We start from the raw sequence: 14249 nt of genomic DNA, 5'->3' as shown, positions 1-14249 counted from the left end.
TTGACGAGGGGTCTGGTACCGTTGCGCACACACTCCACCCCGTATTGCTTGAAGTTCCTTCAGCCATATCAACTTGCTCAAGCACGTCCAGTACCGCCAGCTTGGTCAACGGCCGCTGAAGTATACCCGTCGCAGTCCTCACATTTGCGCTTCGTATGCGTCCATCCTTCCCCGGATACACCTTCTCAACGACTCCTCGCTCCCAGCTATTCCTCCTTGCCTCGTTCACGACTACGACCAAGTCTCCGACTTGGATCGGTTTCACTTCCTGGAACCACTTCGACTGTCGTGAGATGACTGGAATATATTCTTTTATCCACCGATTCCAAAAGCGGTCAAGCATGACTTGAACGTGGTTCCAATAAGAACGTATAGCCGATGTAATATCCAACGGAGCGACGGTTGGTTGACATACTCCGTTGGAGCTTAGAAGTAAGAAGTGGTTCGGGGTAAGTGCTTCACTTTCCTTCGAATCCAGCGGAAGGTAGGTAAGAGGACGAGTGTTCACCATCGACTCTGCTTCCGCCAACGCCGTGATGAAGGTTTCTTCGTCCGGATTCCTTGGCATCTCCATGGCGGCCAGACCAGCCTTCACGGAACGCACCAATCTTTCCCAGATGCCGCCCATATGCGGAGCATACGGAGGATTCAGCTTCCACTGCGTTGCTGCATTCGTGAACGTTGAGGCCAGTTCATGATTAACTTTCTTGATTTCTTGTTGCAGTTCCTTCCGAGCTCCTAGGAAATTTGTTCCCTGATCCGAATAGATCTCCAGAGGTGCACCACGCCGAGCGATGAATCTTCGCACGGCTAACTTGCATGATTCCGTAGACAAAGTGAACGCAACCTCCAAATGAACTGCCCGCGTTGTGAGGCAGGTGAATAATGCCACCCAGCGTTTCACGGTACCACGCCCAAATCTGACAGTAATTGGTCCAAAATAGTCCAAACCAGTAAAGGTGAACGGCCTGACGTATGGAGTTAGACGCGCTTCCGGAAGTTGGCTCATACGGGGAGGCTGTGGAATCGTCTTGCGCATTTTGCACCTGCAACACTCCTTTACCACCTTTCCTACCGCAGCTCTGAGCTCGGACACATGGAACTGTTGCCTGATCTCGTTTACGATCGTCTCTTTATTTGCATGCCCGAATTTTCGATGAAAGCTGTCGATGATCAATGCCGTCACGTAATGGGTTTTGGGTAAAATCGCAGGATACTTTGCTTCAAAGGTCAGCCAGGAAGCAGCACCGATCCTCCCATCCTTTCGGATTACGCCATCAGCTCCGATGAATGGACACAACTTGTAGATCCTGCTACTCTTCGCCACTGCCTTACGTTGGATTAGTGGGACTTTATTGTTGGATTCCAAAGAAGCATACTCATCAGCGAATACTTCACGTTGAATCATTCTCAACACCGTATGTTCAGCTTCCCGGAGCTCTTCGCTGCTCAGAATCTCAGGATTCGGAAGTGGCAGCTTGTTCTTCTTCCTCAAGCAGATGTCTCGGAATCGCCGCACGTACCCTACAGTCCTAAGCAATCTTTCCCATTTCGAGAATCGGTCAAACCCAATTGTTTCACCTGCTACTGCTGTGAGATGGATGTTGACTGCCCGTATCTCCTCAGAAGTTGTACATTCCATTTCCTGTTCTGGCCACTCTAGCTCATCCTTGTAAAGGAATTCCGGGCCTCTGAGCCACCTACTATTTACGGTAGCATTCGGGCCGTTTCCCCACTTCGTGGCTTCGTCCGACACGTTCCACCTCGTAGGCACCTTTCTCCATTCGGATACGTCAGTAATTTCCAGAATGTCACCGACCCTGAAGGCTACAAATTGATGAAACTTCCGTTGATCAGATCGAAGCCAAGCCAGGACAGTGTTCGAATCGCTCCAGAATATCTTCCTGTTGATTGGAATGGTGTGACTGGCAATGATGGTTTTCATCAGCCTTGCACCGATGACAGCAGCTTGCAGCTCTAGTCTCGGTACAGAGAGTTGTTTGAGTGGTGCGACCTTGGTTTTGGACGCTACCAGACAGCAGCGGATAGTTCCACGATCTACGATCCGGAAGTAGGCAGCTGCCGCATAGGCAGATAGACTTGCATCCACAAAAACGTGTAGTTCCAGAGTCTCGAAGGCTTTTGGACCATATCCCGGGAAATAGCAGCGTTCTATTCGCACATGTCTCAGATCTTGGAGTGCTAGAACCCACCGTTGCCACAATGGGAAGATTTCCCCTGGAATTTGTTCATCCCATCCTATACCCGATCTCCACACATCTTGCACCAACACTTTTCCGTGGATCACGAAGTTTGCCACCAGCCCAAGTGGGTCGAATACGCTCATGACTAGGCTGAGAAGTTCCCTTTTGGTAGGATAGGATATTCCATTCAACAACTTCTCGAGGTCGCTTCGAAAGTGTATCCCAAAGGAAAATAAGTCTTCTTGGGGTAACCAGATCATGCCCAAAACTCGTTCTGAGCCGCTACCTTTCCCCACCACAAAGTTCTTCGTCGATTCGGTTGGTTCTTCACCAATCTTCTTGAGTACTTCTGCAGAACTAGACAGCCAATGTCGAAGTTCGAATCCTCCGCGTTCATGTACAGTTTTTACCTCCTTTGCCAGTTGTACTGCTTCTTCTATTGTGTCAACGCTATCCAAATAGTCGTCGACATAATGGTTTTCCACTACTGCGGCTGCAGCCCTGGGAAACTCCGACGACTGCTCACTAGCGTTTAAATTCTTCACGAACTGGGCAGAACATGGTGAACAGGTTGAGCCAAATATAGCCACATCCATCACGAAGACTTGCACCGGTTCCAAGGGGTGGTTTCGCCAGAGAAACCGCAGTGCTTGGCGATCTTCGGGCCTAATGAACACCTGGTGGAACATCTCCTTTATGTCAGCGTTGATGGCTACCTCCTTTTGTCGAAATCGGCACAAAACGGTTGGAAGCGACTGAAGCAGATCCGGACCTTTAAGAAGAACGGAATTCAGGGAAACACCGTTCACCGTTGCTGCGGCGTCCCACACTACACGAACCTTCTCTGGCTTTTTGGGATTCGTCACTACTCCCAGTGGCAGATACCAAACCTGGCTTGGATCGGTCTTCTTTAGCTCCTGTTCTGTGGCTCTATGAGCGTAGCCTTTGGCTATGTAATCAGCCATCTGGTCCCGCACCTTCTCGTACAGATTTGGATCCTTCGATAACCGCTTTTCCAGGCACTGCAACCTTCTTTCCGCCATAGGCCTGCTGTCAGGAAATTTCACCTTGTTCTGCTTCCACAACAGGCCTGTTTGGAACTTTCCTGAATTTGTACGCACTGTAGTGGCTTCCATCAACTCACGAGCTCGTTTTTCACTGGTTGACTCGACAATTTGGTTTGCACCAACGCCTGCACCTTCAAAGGTGAAGAAGCTTTTCACCATCTCGTGAAGCTCGTCATTCGTTGGACGATTGCAGACGTGCATAACTCGGTGGGATAAAGTAACATTCCCATCTCCTGATCTCCCATACAGCGTCCAGCCTAGACGAGTCTTCGCCGCGACCGGTGCATCCGCTTTACCTTCCCTAAGTTTGAGAGGCGTCTTCAGTTTGGTGTTATCCAGACCGATCAGTAACCCTGGTACAGCATCATCGTAACTTGTAATAGGAAGCTCTTTCAAATGAGGAAATTTGGCCTGCAGTTCATTGAAGTCAACGGTTTGATGAGGTAAGTCCAAGCTGGATACTGTGTGTACCCCAGTCAATGAGAAGCGCTTGTTAGAGTTGCTTCCGGAAATCTCCACTTGCACTCGTCGGGAATCTTCCTCGGTACGCTTTACACCGTTGGTCCACTGCATGCACAGCGGAAACACCGGTCCCGTGACACCAAGCTCCTTAGCTATAGAATTCTCCAGCAACGTTGAATCTGATCCCCCATCGAGAAAGGCGAACGTGTTAACTGTTTTTCCGTTAGCGTGAAGTGAAACCGGAATGATGCGGAACAGTATCCTCTGATGTTGATGTTGATGAACCGTCACTACGCCTTTGCTTGTTGTTGTAGCTGACCTTCTGAAATTTTCTCCATCTAGTGGATTTCCCGGATGTAGGAACCTGTGATGATGTTCTTGGCAACCGTCAGTTCCGCATACTGGAGCCTTGCACGGCCATTTACCGTGCGGATATAAGCACCGTTTGCATAAATGTGCTTCCTGAACTGCCTTCCAACGATCATCGAGTTTCTTCGCCTTGAAGGTGGGACATTCCTTAGGCTTATGTCCAGGGGTTTGACATACTGCACACGGCCGTACGTTAGAAAACGTTGGTGCTTGAGATTCACCCAGTTTGTCATCGTTGTTGTTGTTTTTCTCAGAGCTTTCTGGGTTGGTCTCGGAGCGAACCGAATTCACAAACGCCTTTCCTTTCTGTCGATCTGGTTTCGTGCATTCCGAAAATCCACTGCTCACACTGCTAGCGGCGTTGATGATGGTGTTCATGTAGTCAGCAAAGGCGCGTAAATCCTCTACCAATACAGATTGCTTGTGCATTGCCCATCCCAATTTGATATTGGCTGGCAACTTCTCCACAAGCTCTTGGAGAAGTATAGGATTAGCCAAATGCATCTCTTGTCCAGCTGACACCAAATGAGCACAAAGGTTGCGAACTACCAATCCGAAATTTACTAGAGTCTCTAGCTTTTCCGGTTTCGGTGTAGGAGTGCTGCGAACTTCATTGAGCAGCATACCAATGATAGCATCTGGTCGGCCATACAACATACGAAGGGTTGATACAATCTCGCCAACGTTCGATGGATGTAACAAAAAACTGCTAACCGCTTTTCTTGCATCGCCTTTCAGACAGCGCTGCAGTCTCAAAAGATTTTCGGCATCCGTGTATCCACACATTTGCGTCGAGGTTTCGAAATTACTCCAGAATAATGGCCACTCCACAGGGCTTCCCTCAAACGATGGAAGATCCTTCGGAACCACATGACGTGCAGCTAATTGGTGGGCGTCTGGTCCTCTGAATGTATCTTGAGGAGGTGGATGATCCGTGTTAGGGAGGTTAGTTACTCTGGAATTGTTCACCGCCATACGAGTACCCGTTGGAACTTGTTGCGAATAAGACATGGCAGGCTGATTAAATTCGTGACCCATGTACCCAGAATTTCTATTCTGTCCCCAATTCCCATCCGAATATGACACAGGCAAAGGATTTGAATAATTGGCTTGCTGTGTCACAGACGATGGCGGTATATAATGGTTAACGGAGACCCAAGGATTTTGAACAAAATTTTGATTTGCTTCTCGCAGGTCATGCACGTAACATCGATTACTCACCGCCGTCGTTGGGGGAGTATACTGACCCACTACAGGATTGACCGCCACGTTTTGGCCGTTGTACATACCCTGGTAAATCATCGAGGCTGATGGTTGCATACCCGAGATGATCGGCTGCGTCATATTAACCACACGTCTTGCTCCTAGATGCTCCTCAAGCGGTATGCTTCTTGGCGTTGAATGGTAAGATGGTGGTGGTATAAAATACGAAGGCTGCTGCCAAACGGACTGAGCTGCACCTGACTGCGCATACACCGGTACTGAAGATGATGATACCATGGGCATATGTGATGGTATTGGCCAAGCTGACGATGACGATACCTGCGATTGTAGTGGTTGGTACGAGGTAGACGATAGCGTAGCAGGATACTGCGTATACAATGGATAAGAGGCCATCGGTGGCAGTGAAGGCAACGGGTACGAAACAGATGCCGTCGTTGTTGGTGAAATCACGAACATATTACTGACATTCGTCGTGGACGGCAGATTCACGTTCTGCGACGCACTCACCAACGGGGTTGTTATTGGTCTGCCTTGGTACCACTGTATCACTGTTGTTGATATTGGTGGAGCTGGCACCGGTTGCTGAACGGACAATGGCGGCTGGACCATCGGTTGTTGTACTGTTGGTATGGGTGGTGTTGTCGACACGGAAGATGTCAACGGTGCTATTGAAGAACTGCCCGTCACGAACGAAGGAATCTCACTGACCCTTATTGCGGATACTATTGTTGATTGCGCTACACTTGCTCCAGCCACTGCGGTAGCCACCGTCGAGGTAATCTGGACTGAGCTTACTGTAGTTTCCGTTGGTAACGTGAGCCCAGTGGGAATACACCCAGTATTGGCGCTCAGGGTCACTGCCGGGAACCGATTAATCCAATCCTCTACCTTGCGCGTACCTTGCGCGTGGCAATCTCTGCGGCTGCGAACACTTATCGCATCTCCATCATCATCTAGCTGAGCGTGGAGGAGATTGTACTTCCTCTTGATGTACTCCTTTTCCAAAGCGAACATAGCCACAATCGCTTTTTCCCTCCGTTCTCGTTCCAATCGTAACGCCATCTCTTGCATTTCTTGGTCCTGCTTTTCCCGTTCTTCCTGCATTTTTTGTTGTAGCCGTTTCTCCTCTGCCAAGCATTGCATTTCAAGTTGCAACCTCGCTTCTCGAGCGCTGGCGGACGTCGACACTACGGTTCCGGCCGAGTTAGGGAGAGCGCATGCCGTGCACATAAAGCTTCGGTTCTCATCTTCAATACTGTCGTTGACACCGGCACACATGAAATGGTACCAGCGTTCGCATCCGTCACACTGGACCATTTTCCGATCCGCATCATCCGGCTGGTTACATATAATGCAGTGAGGCTGGGATGAGTCAGCATTACTTACTGGCACGGGTCCTGGTACTTGCATGGTTATGTTCTTCGAAACCTTTCGATACACAAATTTAACTTTAGAAATAAAATTCTAAAAGTTTGTTACGGAGACGATGAAGTCGTTCGGACCTCTTAAAGGCAAACTCGTATGTTTGTTTGTTTAGAGTTAGCTTTTAGCTGTAAATTTATTATTTTTTAGTTTCAACGCATGTTTTTAGCACATTTTAGGTTACTTACAATTTTAATCCACTTCGTAAACAATTATTCGTCTGTCGTAACAATAGTTTATGCTTATTCGTTGAGTTCTTGTAAATGATATGTTTCAATTAGTATGTGTTTATTTTAAAGCAAAGTGTACTTACAATTATATTTATAATTAACAAATGTATAGTCCAACTTTTAACAATTACTAATTTTTAAGGTGTTGTATGTTCTGTGTTGATCTTGGTAGTAACTTAACAATGATAAAGAAAGTGATAACTGACAACTCAAGCTGACGACTTCTCACTTGACGTTGTCCGGTGACGTTATCATTTAACCGTTAGTTCTACAGGGTATCGTCAGCGTTTGCTGTTGACGAGGGGTCTGGTACCGTTGCGTACAGTTACTCTGGAGGAAAAAATCATATTTAAATGAAAAATGCAACCATTAGTAGCAGCGAACACGTGAGAAATGTTTCATTCAAATCGGAGACACTTATGTCCAACCGGTTTGTGTTTTGGGCTGGAAATGCTCTAAAAGAATTCAAGCAATGACACCATATGCATTCCAATGAAACCACATGAAATTCTTTAAACTTAGCTATCTTAGTAGGAACAACGACAAAATCACCGCTTGATCCGGGCGCGAACAGATTACGAGTGAGATAAACGAATAATATGAAAGTTGTTAGCAAGAGAATATAATTATGTATGTGATACAAAGTTGATTGATTTCAAGTAACATTACAAGTTTAAATGTTTAAAAGATTCTTCAAGACCAAATTATGGCCTAAAATGAAAATTGTTACTTGAGATGAGTATATATGATCTTTCCCGGTTCAATTTGGGTTTTCTCGCATTTTTCCCGGTTTTTTCCGGGGTAAGTCTGAATTCCCGGTTTTTTTCCCGGTTTTCCAGGTTGGATGGACACCCTGCAGACTCAAAATACTGATGCCACCGTCTGAAATTATAAAACTAGAAAAAGGCTACATATAATCATAAATAAATTAATGTAAATGAATTAAATTACCGTCCAATATTTGTAGCAAGCTGCTGCGAAATTTTGAATTTTTTAGGTGTTCTTCCACCACGTTTGGTGACGCCATATTGACTTTTTTGCGTACCTGAAAATCACGTAAATCTCGTTTCACGGAAATATCGAATCCCCAAACACACAAACACAAATACAGTAAACTTATTTACGTGAATATACGGTCGATTTCACCAACATTTTTAGCGGAAATGACGTGTAATGCAGATCGAAGTTACTAACTTCACGTAACATTTGAAATTTTCTAAATATAGATCAGTTACGTGATATTTCACGTAAATCGGACGTGAGGATTTTTTAGAGTGTAGAGAACTACTTCGGCCTAATCGCCCATTTTTAGCCTATCGAGCAGAAAACTTCAAATAAATGCATGATTTCAGAGTTAACATATAAATTATGCATTTGGTACGATGCTTTAGTTAATAAGCTACCAAACGAAGTCGATGAGAACGCGTGATATGAAGGTTTGCACCCATTATTCCAAAAAACAAAAGAAGCGCTCCGACCAGCGCTGCCATTTATACAGATTTATCTGTATTATACAGATTTTTTAATCTTAATACAGACCCGATACAGAATACAGATTTATCACAGATTTTTAAATTACAATACAGATTTATACAGATTTTTATAAAATGAATGTTATGGTGTTTTTGTCAGCATTCACAACCAGAGGACCAACCGGTTTCGGATGCATATGAAGCTGGTAGTAAACGATTTGAGATTGTATGGGGATTTACAGTATTAATTGAATATTTCCAATATAAGCATGTATGTTAAATACAAGAAAAGTGCCCGAGCACATTAAAATGGTACAAATACAAGTACTCGTAAACATTTTACTTGCATTGAAAATGTATTTCGTAAGAAATTGCGGATTTTCTGATATTCTCCATACTGCAAAAATGATTTTACCAGCAATGGCAGGGCGACATCTCTCGACTTTTCGGTGTAACTACCACACAAATGATGTAATTAATTGTATTCATCTGTATTAAAAATATCAAATAGTAATGAACTCGTGCACTTTTTTGCATTTAAAACTGCTTATCAGGAAGATAATGAATAGAAACTAAAATCTCCATACATTTTCAAACGGCTTCATATCACTCTTATAAATAAGTACAGACGATATCACAAATGGCGCAATTATATCCCGTATGGTTAGTACGATAGCCCGAATAGGTGGTTAAGCACTTTTTATGGTTATTTTGTATGCACTGTATTTGTAAAACAACAAAACATGATTAATTAAGAAAAAAATCGTCAATACAGAAAATACAGATTTTTTAATAGAGTGGATACAGATTTTTTATAAAACCACCTGGCAGCTCTGGCTCCGACCGAATCAATTTGTATCTTCATCCGATAGGCCGAAGTGAATTCATTGGCGTTTCAATGCGCTAGGCCGAGTTTAGAACCCGTAGGCCGAGTTTGGCGTCAAGAAGCAGTGATAGACATTTGACAATATCTCAACGATTGGTTTCTCTTTATCAAATCTTACGGTACATACGGAAAGGTAAATAAATTTGGAAGCCATCAGTAATAACAACATTCCGTTTGGTGCTAAGCTGCGCTAGATTAATAAAGACTAAGTGCAGGTTGTGCTTAATAGGCCGGAAATGGGGTAGTTAACCCTAATTATATTATTTATTTCAACAGATTCGTTATGTAATATCCTATCGATTGGCGTATTTGGATTTTATTTTCATCAATAAATGACAAAGTTACAAGCGTTCAAAACCTAACACTATTTCAACACACATATTTTTTGATTTGCACCCCAGTATAGTCGACAAAGACGTAGTTCTACGTCAAAATCTCGGCGTTACCTTGGACTGCACGCTCACTTTCAGAGTCCACTACAATGACATCATCTCCAGAGCTAATCGACAATTGGGCTTTATTTTCAAAATTGCCGACCAGTTCCGTGACCCGCTATGCCTCAGGTCACTTTTCTGCTCGCTTGTGCTATCCTTATTTGAGTGAAGTTTAGTTGTTTGGTGCCCTTTCCATGCTAGCTGGATCACTAGAATTGAATCCGTTTAACGCAAGTTTGTGAGATATGCTCTTCGTTTCCTCAACTAGCGTGACCCAACGAACTTGCCACCGTGCGAGGAGCTTCTGCTGGGAATCGAACCATTAGAGGTGAGACGGACGGTCGCTCAAGCTATGTTCGTTGGAAAGCTGCTTGACTGTCCAACACTGCTGTCACAGTTAAATATGTATGTCCCCTGAGAGGCCTCTTCGTCAACGCGACTTTCTGTTTTTGGAACCAGTTTTCTGACAGTTTCACTGGTTCTGTTTACCGGAATAGACGGGATCGCACCAGCATAGTCTCGTATTTCCGGTGGAAATTGAACATAATGTCATGTCATGATCAACGGGTGCAGCCGTTGCTAGCTCCATCTGGAATGATTTCCTTGAGACGGCGTGCAGCCCGGGATGGAGATCCGTATTAAGATGGGTCGATGCACGGGTTTTTATAAAACTGTTTTCACTATTGATACACCGATTAGAGTCTAACGAACGCAAAACAATTAAAAATTAATCTGCAGTCGCTACCAAAACTCTATCAGAAACATGCAAACAATCACAGAGCAGAGGTCCGGAATTGAGTGAGAGAATTGTCAGCTCACCTCAGAATAAGACTCATTAGCCCTCGTGGACAACTTTCTCAACTCTCTTTGTACTGAAATCAACTCAAAATATCACATTTTTCTCGTTCTTTATTCTCCACCTTATTGGATTTCAGGATTTCCTTTTTCAATTAATTAAATTACTTGCTAACTTTTCCTCTCTTAGTTCCGCTCTGCCTGCCATACCATATTTATTTAAATAACTAACTTTTTTTATTGTTTTTCAGTGTTTTTTTTTTAAGTTTCGCCTTTCGTTCCACTTTTTACTTTGGTCAGCCCACTCAAATAGGCCCCCTTATTCTGCGAGTCACGTGACTCTCTCTCACCGGTGAGGTGACAATAGTCACCTCGTGTGAGGTGACTCTCCATTTGATTTACATGGAGAGTCACCTCACACGAGGTGACTATTGTCACCTCACCGGTGAGAGAGAGTCACGTGATTCGCAGAATAGGGAGGAGGATGTTTGTTCTAGAGACTGCCAGCGAAACCACAACGTATAAGGTATGTAATAGGAAAAAAACAAAATGGAAATAAATAGTTTCTAATAATCAATGGTAGAATACATTGCTTTGCGGTTTTAATAATTTATAAAAAAAAATAACATTGCATTTCTTCGTGTGACTGGACGTCCATGCTACCATTTCGGATCGAAATTGAAGGACAAACGCTGAGCAGCAGCGTCCGCTAAAAAAAAACTTAAAGCATTGTGTGAGTCCAAGATATGCTGTTTGCCGCTCGATAATTATAGCGCCATTCGTTGATGATGGTGGGGGTGTTTTTTTTTTCTTTTCGAGAAATCAAAATTCGATTATAGGGATTCAAGTGAAAAACTATTTACAAAAGTGATTTTTTTTTCCTCCGTTTTCCGTAAATTGTTCATTTCCCAACCCACCAAGCAGAATTAACTACAACTAAACTAATCAGACTCCTTGCGTCTTGTTTTGTATCCGCTTCGTTTCGGTTTCCAAAAAAAAGAAAATCTAGTATCATTTTTCGATCGCTCCTCTCACCTTAGATGTGCTTTACAAGTCTTTCTAGTTGCACTCGTTCTATGTACAAAGTTGGTAGATTGAATAATAGTTTGGTGGGGGGGGGGGGGGGGGAAGGGACTGACACTCGCACACTCTCGCGCATCGCTTGGAATCAGTTTCATCAATCCGCTTCAATTTATTTTGCTCTAATGCCTAATCCCTACCAGTTTAAGAAGGTGCTTATTACCAATTTTAACAATATCTAGCCTTTTTCTTATCTAACTGCTTTTTTTGTTGTTGCTACTCAATCTTTACATGTTTAGCGCTCACACACACATTCATTTCATTCGAATACAGGATAGTAGATACAGATGGTATAGTTGGGATAAGATACAAGGCAAAAGAAATGTCTGTACTAGGAGAAAAGTTATTCACATGTTTGTTTTATTCGTGCTTGTAGTATGAAGTAGAATTGGATGAAAACGATTGGAAAATAACAAAAGGAAAAACAAAGCAAACTATTCGAATCCAATTTTGACCTAACAATTAGGTAATAATGGGACAACAAATTTGACAAACATTGCCAAACATCTTCCACTGCTCTTTCTTTCTTTCGCTCTCTGTACACAACATCGATTTTTACCGGAACCGGAACCGTAATTAATTATGGTCTACAATGTTTTACACACACTGGGATGATGATCGGGGGATGAAATGACAATCTGCAGCTACCCTCCTTGCGCCGTCCTAACATTCGTGGACGTCGACGATGATGGTGATGATCTTGGTGGTGGTGGTGGTGTTGGTGGTACTGGTGCTTTTGAAGCTATAGAACTCTGCGAGATCAATTTCACACAATTGCACGCACACGCACACCCACACTCTCTCTAACTGGGACACTTGCTGCTGCGGGGTGATGCGAATAAATCTACGACGCGTACATCCGGCTGATGTCGCTCTTGTACCGTTCCTGGATGTCCTTGCGCTTGAGCTTGAATGCCGCCGTTACCAGGCCCATGTCCGGGGTCCAGATGTCCTTGCACAGCGTCACCACCGTGGGGATCTCGAAACGATGCAGTTTGCCTGTGGGAAGGGGGAAATTTTGAAGAAGAGAGGAAGAGGTTAGAATGCATGAATGAACGTTAAAAGTATGTAGCAGAATGATATGCGGAGGTTATGCTGCTGGCAGTGGTTGCCAAGAAGTGACAATCGAACTTAAGAGCACAGCCACGGTCATTGCTATCGCTATTATAACGCCCTTGGAACTTGTCAGAAGTTTCCTAGGATCTTTTCTGAAGTTCCTCTAGAACTTCTCTAAAGATTTCTAGGAAATTTTCCGAAACACCCTCGGTACTTGTTTTTAGTTCCCTCGGAACATAAAGGCTAGATTACACAGAAAAGCGGCACTTTCAAAATGCGTGTATCTTTTTAACTTTTCTTTACATCGAAAAACTTTCTAAGGATGAAACAAAGGTAAGAACATTTTCATGAAATCATCAACCGGCGTACACCTTCTTCAGTCACGGTCTTGGCCAGCTGATTCCACCAATTCTTCATCCGACCAATGGCGCTGGTGACTCCTCCCTTCATCCTCAGTTTCCGTTTCATTATCGTTCAATAATTCTTTATTGGACGGAGCTGGGGACAATTTGGTGGATTCAGCTCTTTTGGGATGAACTGGACGCAATTGTAGCACTTCCCTGCTGTAATGGCAGCAGGCTAGATCTGGCCAAAAGGTAACTGGACCATCATGGGACTTATTGAAAGGTAAAAGACGTTTGTTGAGGCATTCCCTTTTGTATACTTCCGAATCCATGGTCTTATCTCGCCACACGTTTCTTGCCACAGGAACAGATCCCTTGCCAAATCAAATCAAACCTTGTCGCAAGCAGGAGCCTTGTAGAATTTGCGCCCCGGGATTTGTTGAAATAGGCTTTCACAGCTTACGGGCCCGGGTTTTGGCCACTGTTTGTTGTTGGAGGCTTCGGTTGGGTTGTTTACTTGCTCGGTAACATTTCAGTGCCAACATTTCAAAGGGGCGTAATTGCATTTGTAAACAATGGCTTTAGTCGTCGATTTCTCGCGAATGAAAGCTCACTCATGAAAATGAATGACACCAGCACGCAGAGGAATGTTTTCTGTATCAGCTAGCATTTGTAATTTGGAGGGGTGGGTTTTCATTTGCGAGAAATCGACGTCTAAAGCCATTGTTTACAAAAGCAATTACTCCCGTTTGAAATGTTGGCACTGATTTGTAGCCTTCTCCGAGACGGATTCCTCGCACAGTACAGCGGTCAGCATTCAGTTTTTTCGTCAAATCATAACCCGAGCAATTGGGATCAGCCTAGATTTTGCGAATGACCTTCAACCACAGTTGACGATAAACGGTTCCACTACGGCTGTGGTTTGCACTTTGCGAGCAGTTGTGAGAGTTTCCATGTACTTTTTAATCACTCGCGCCACAGTACTTTTAGGATAATCCAGCAGTTTTGCCAGCTCTCGAGTTGACGCTGATAAATTTTGGAGGTAACAGTGCACAATTATTTTTCTTTTCTCCTCCTGCATGATATATCTCGGAATCACTGTGAAAAGGTACTGTTTACAAACAACAAAACGTTGTCAAAAGCAAGCATATCCAGCCACTGGGAGCGCCGCAATCGCCAAAATGAAGTGCCTCATTTCTAAATG

General features: G+C 44.1%; 1 protein-coding gene across 2 annotated transcripts in view; it reads right to left on the bottom strand.

The window, feature by feature from the left end:
- Positions 1-11406: 11406 nt before the first annotated feature.
- Acsl (Acyl-CoA synthetase long-chain) overlaps positions 11407-14249 on the bottom strand; it is a 104456-nt gene continuing 101613 nt past the window's right edge. For both annotated transcript variants that reach the window (XM_065223532.1, XM_065223531.1), the window contains one exon: positions 11407-12644. In XM_065223532.1, the coding sequence (XP_065079604.1) occupies positions 12490-12644 (155 nt within the window). In that variant the 3' untranslated portion in view covers positions 11407-12489. The remainder of the gene's footprint in view (positions 12645-14249) is intronic.

The sequence above is a fragment of the Ochlerotatus camptorhynchus genome, unplaced genomic scaffold (genome assembly GCF_037179485.1).
Source record: "Ochlerotatus camptorhynchus isolate MF236.1 unplaced genomic scaffold, CSIRO-AGI_Acam_v1.1 ptg000193l, whole genome shotgun sequence".
In the NCBI taxonomy this organism is placed as follows: Eukaryota; Metazoa; Arthropoda; class Insecta; order Diptera; family Culicidae; genus Ochlerotatus; species Ochlerotatus camptorhynchus.
The sequence above is the reverse complement of the archived record's forward strand: the minus strand, read 5'-3'. Positions and strand labels throughout refer to the sequence as shown.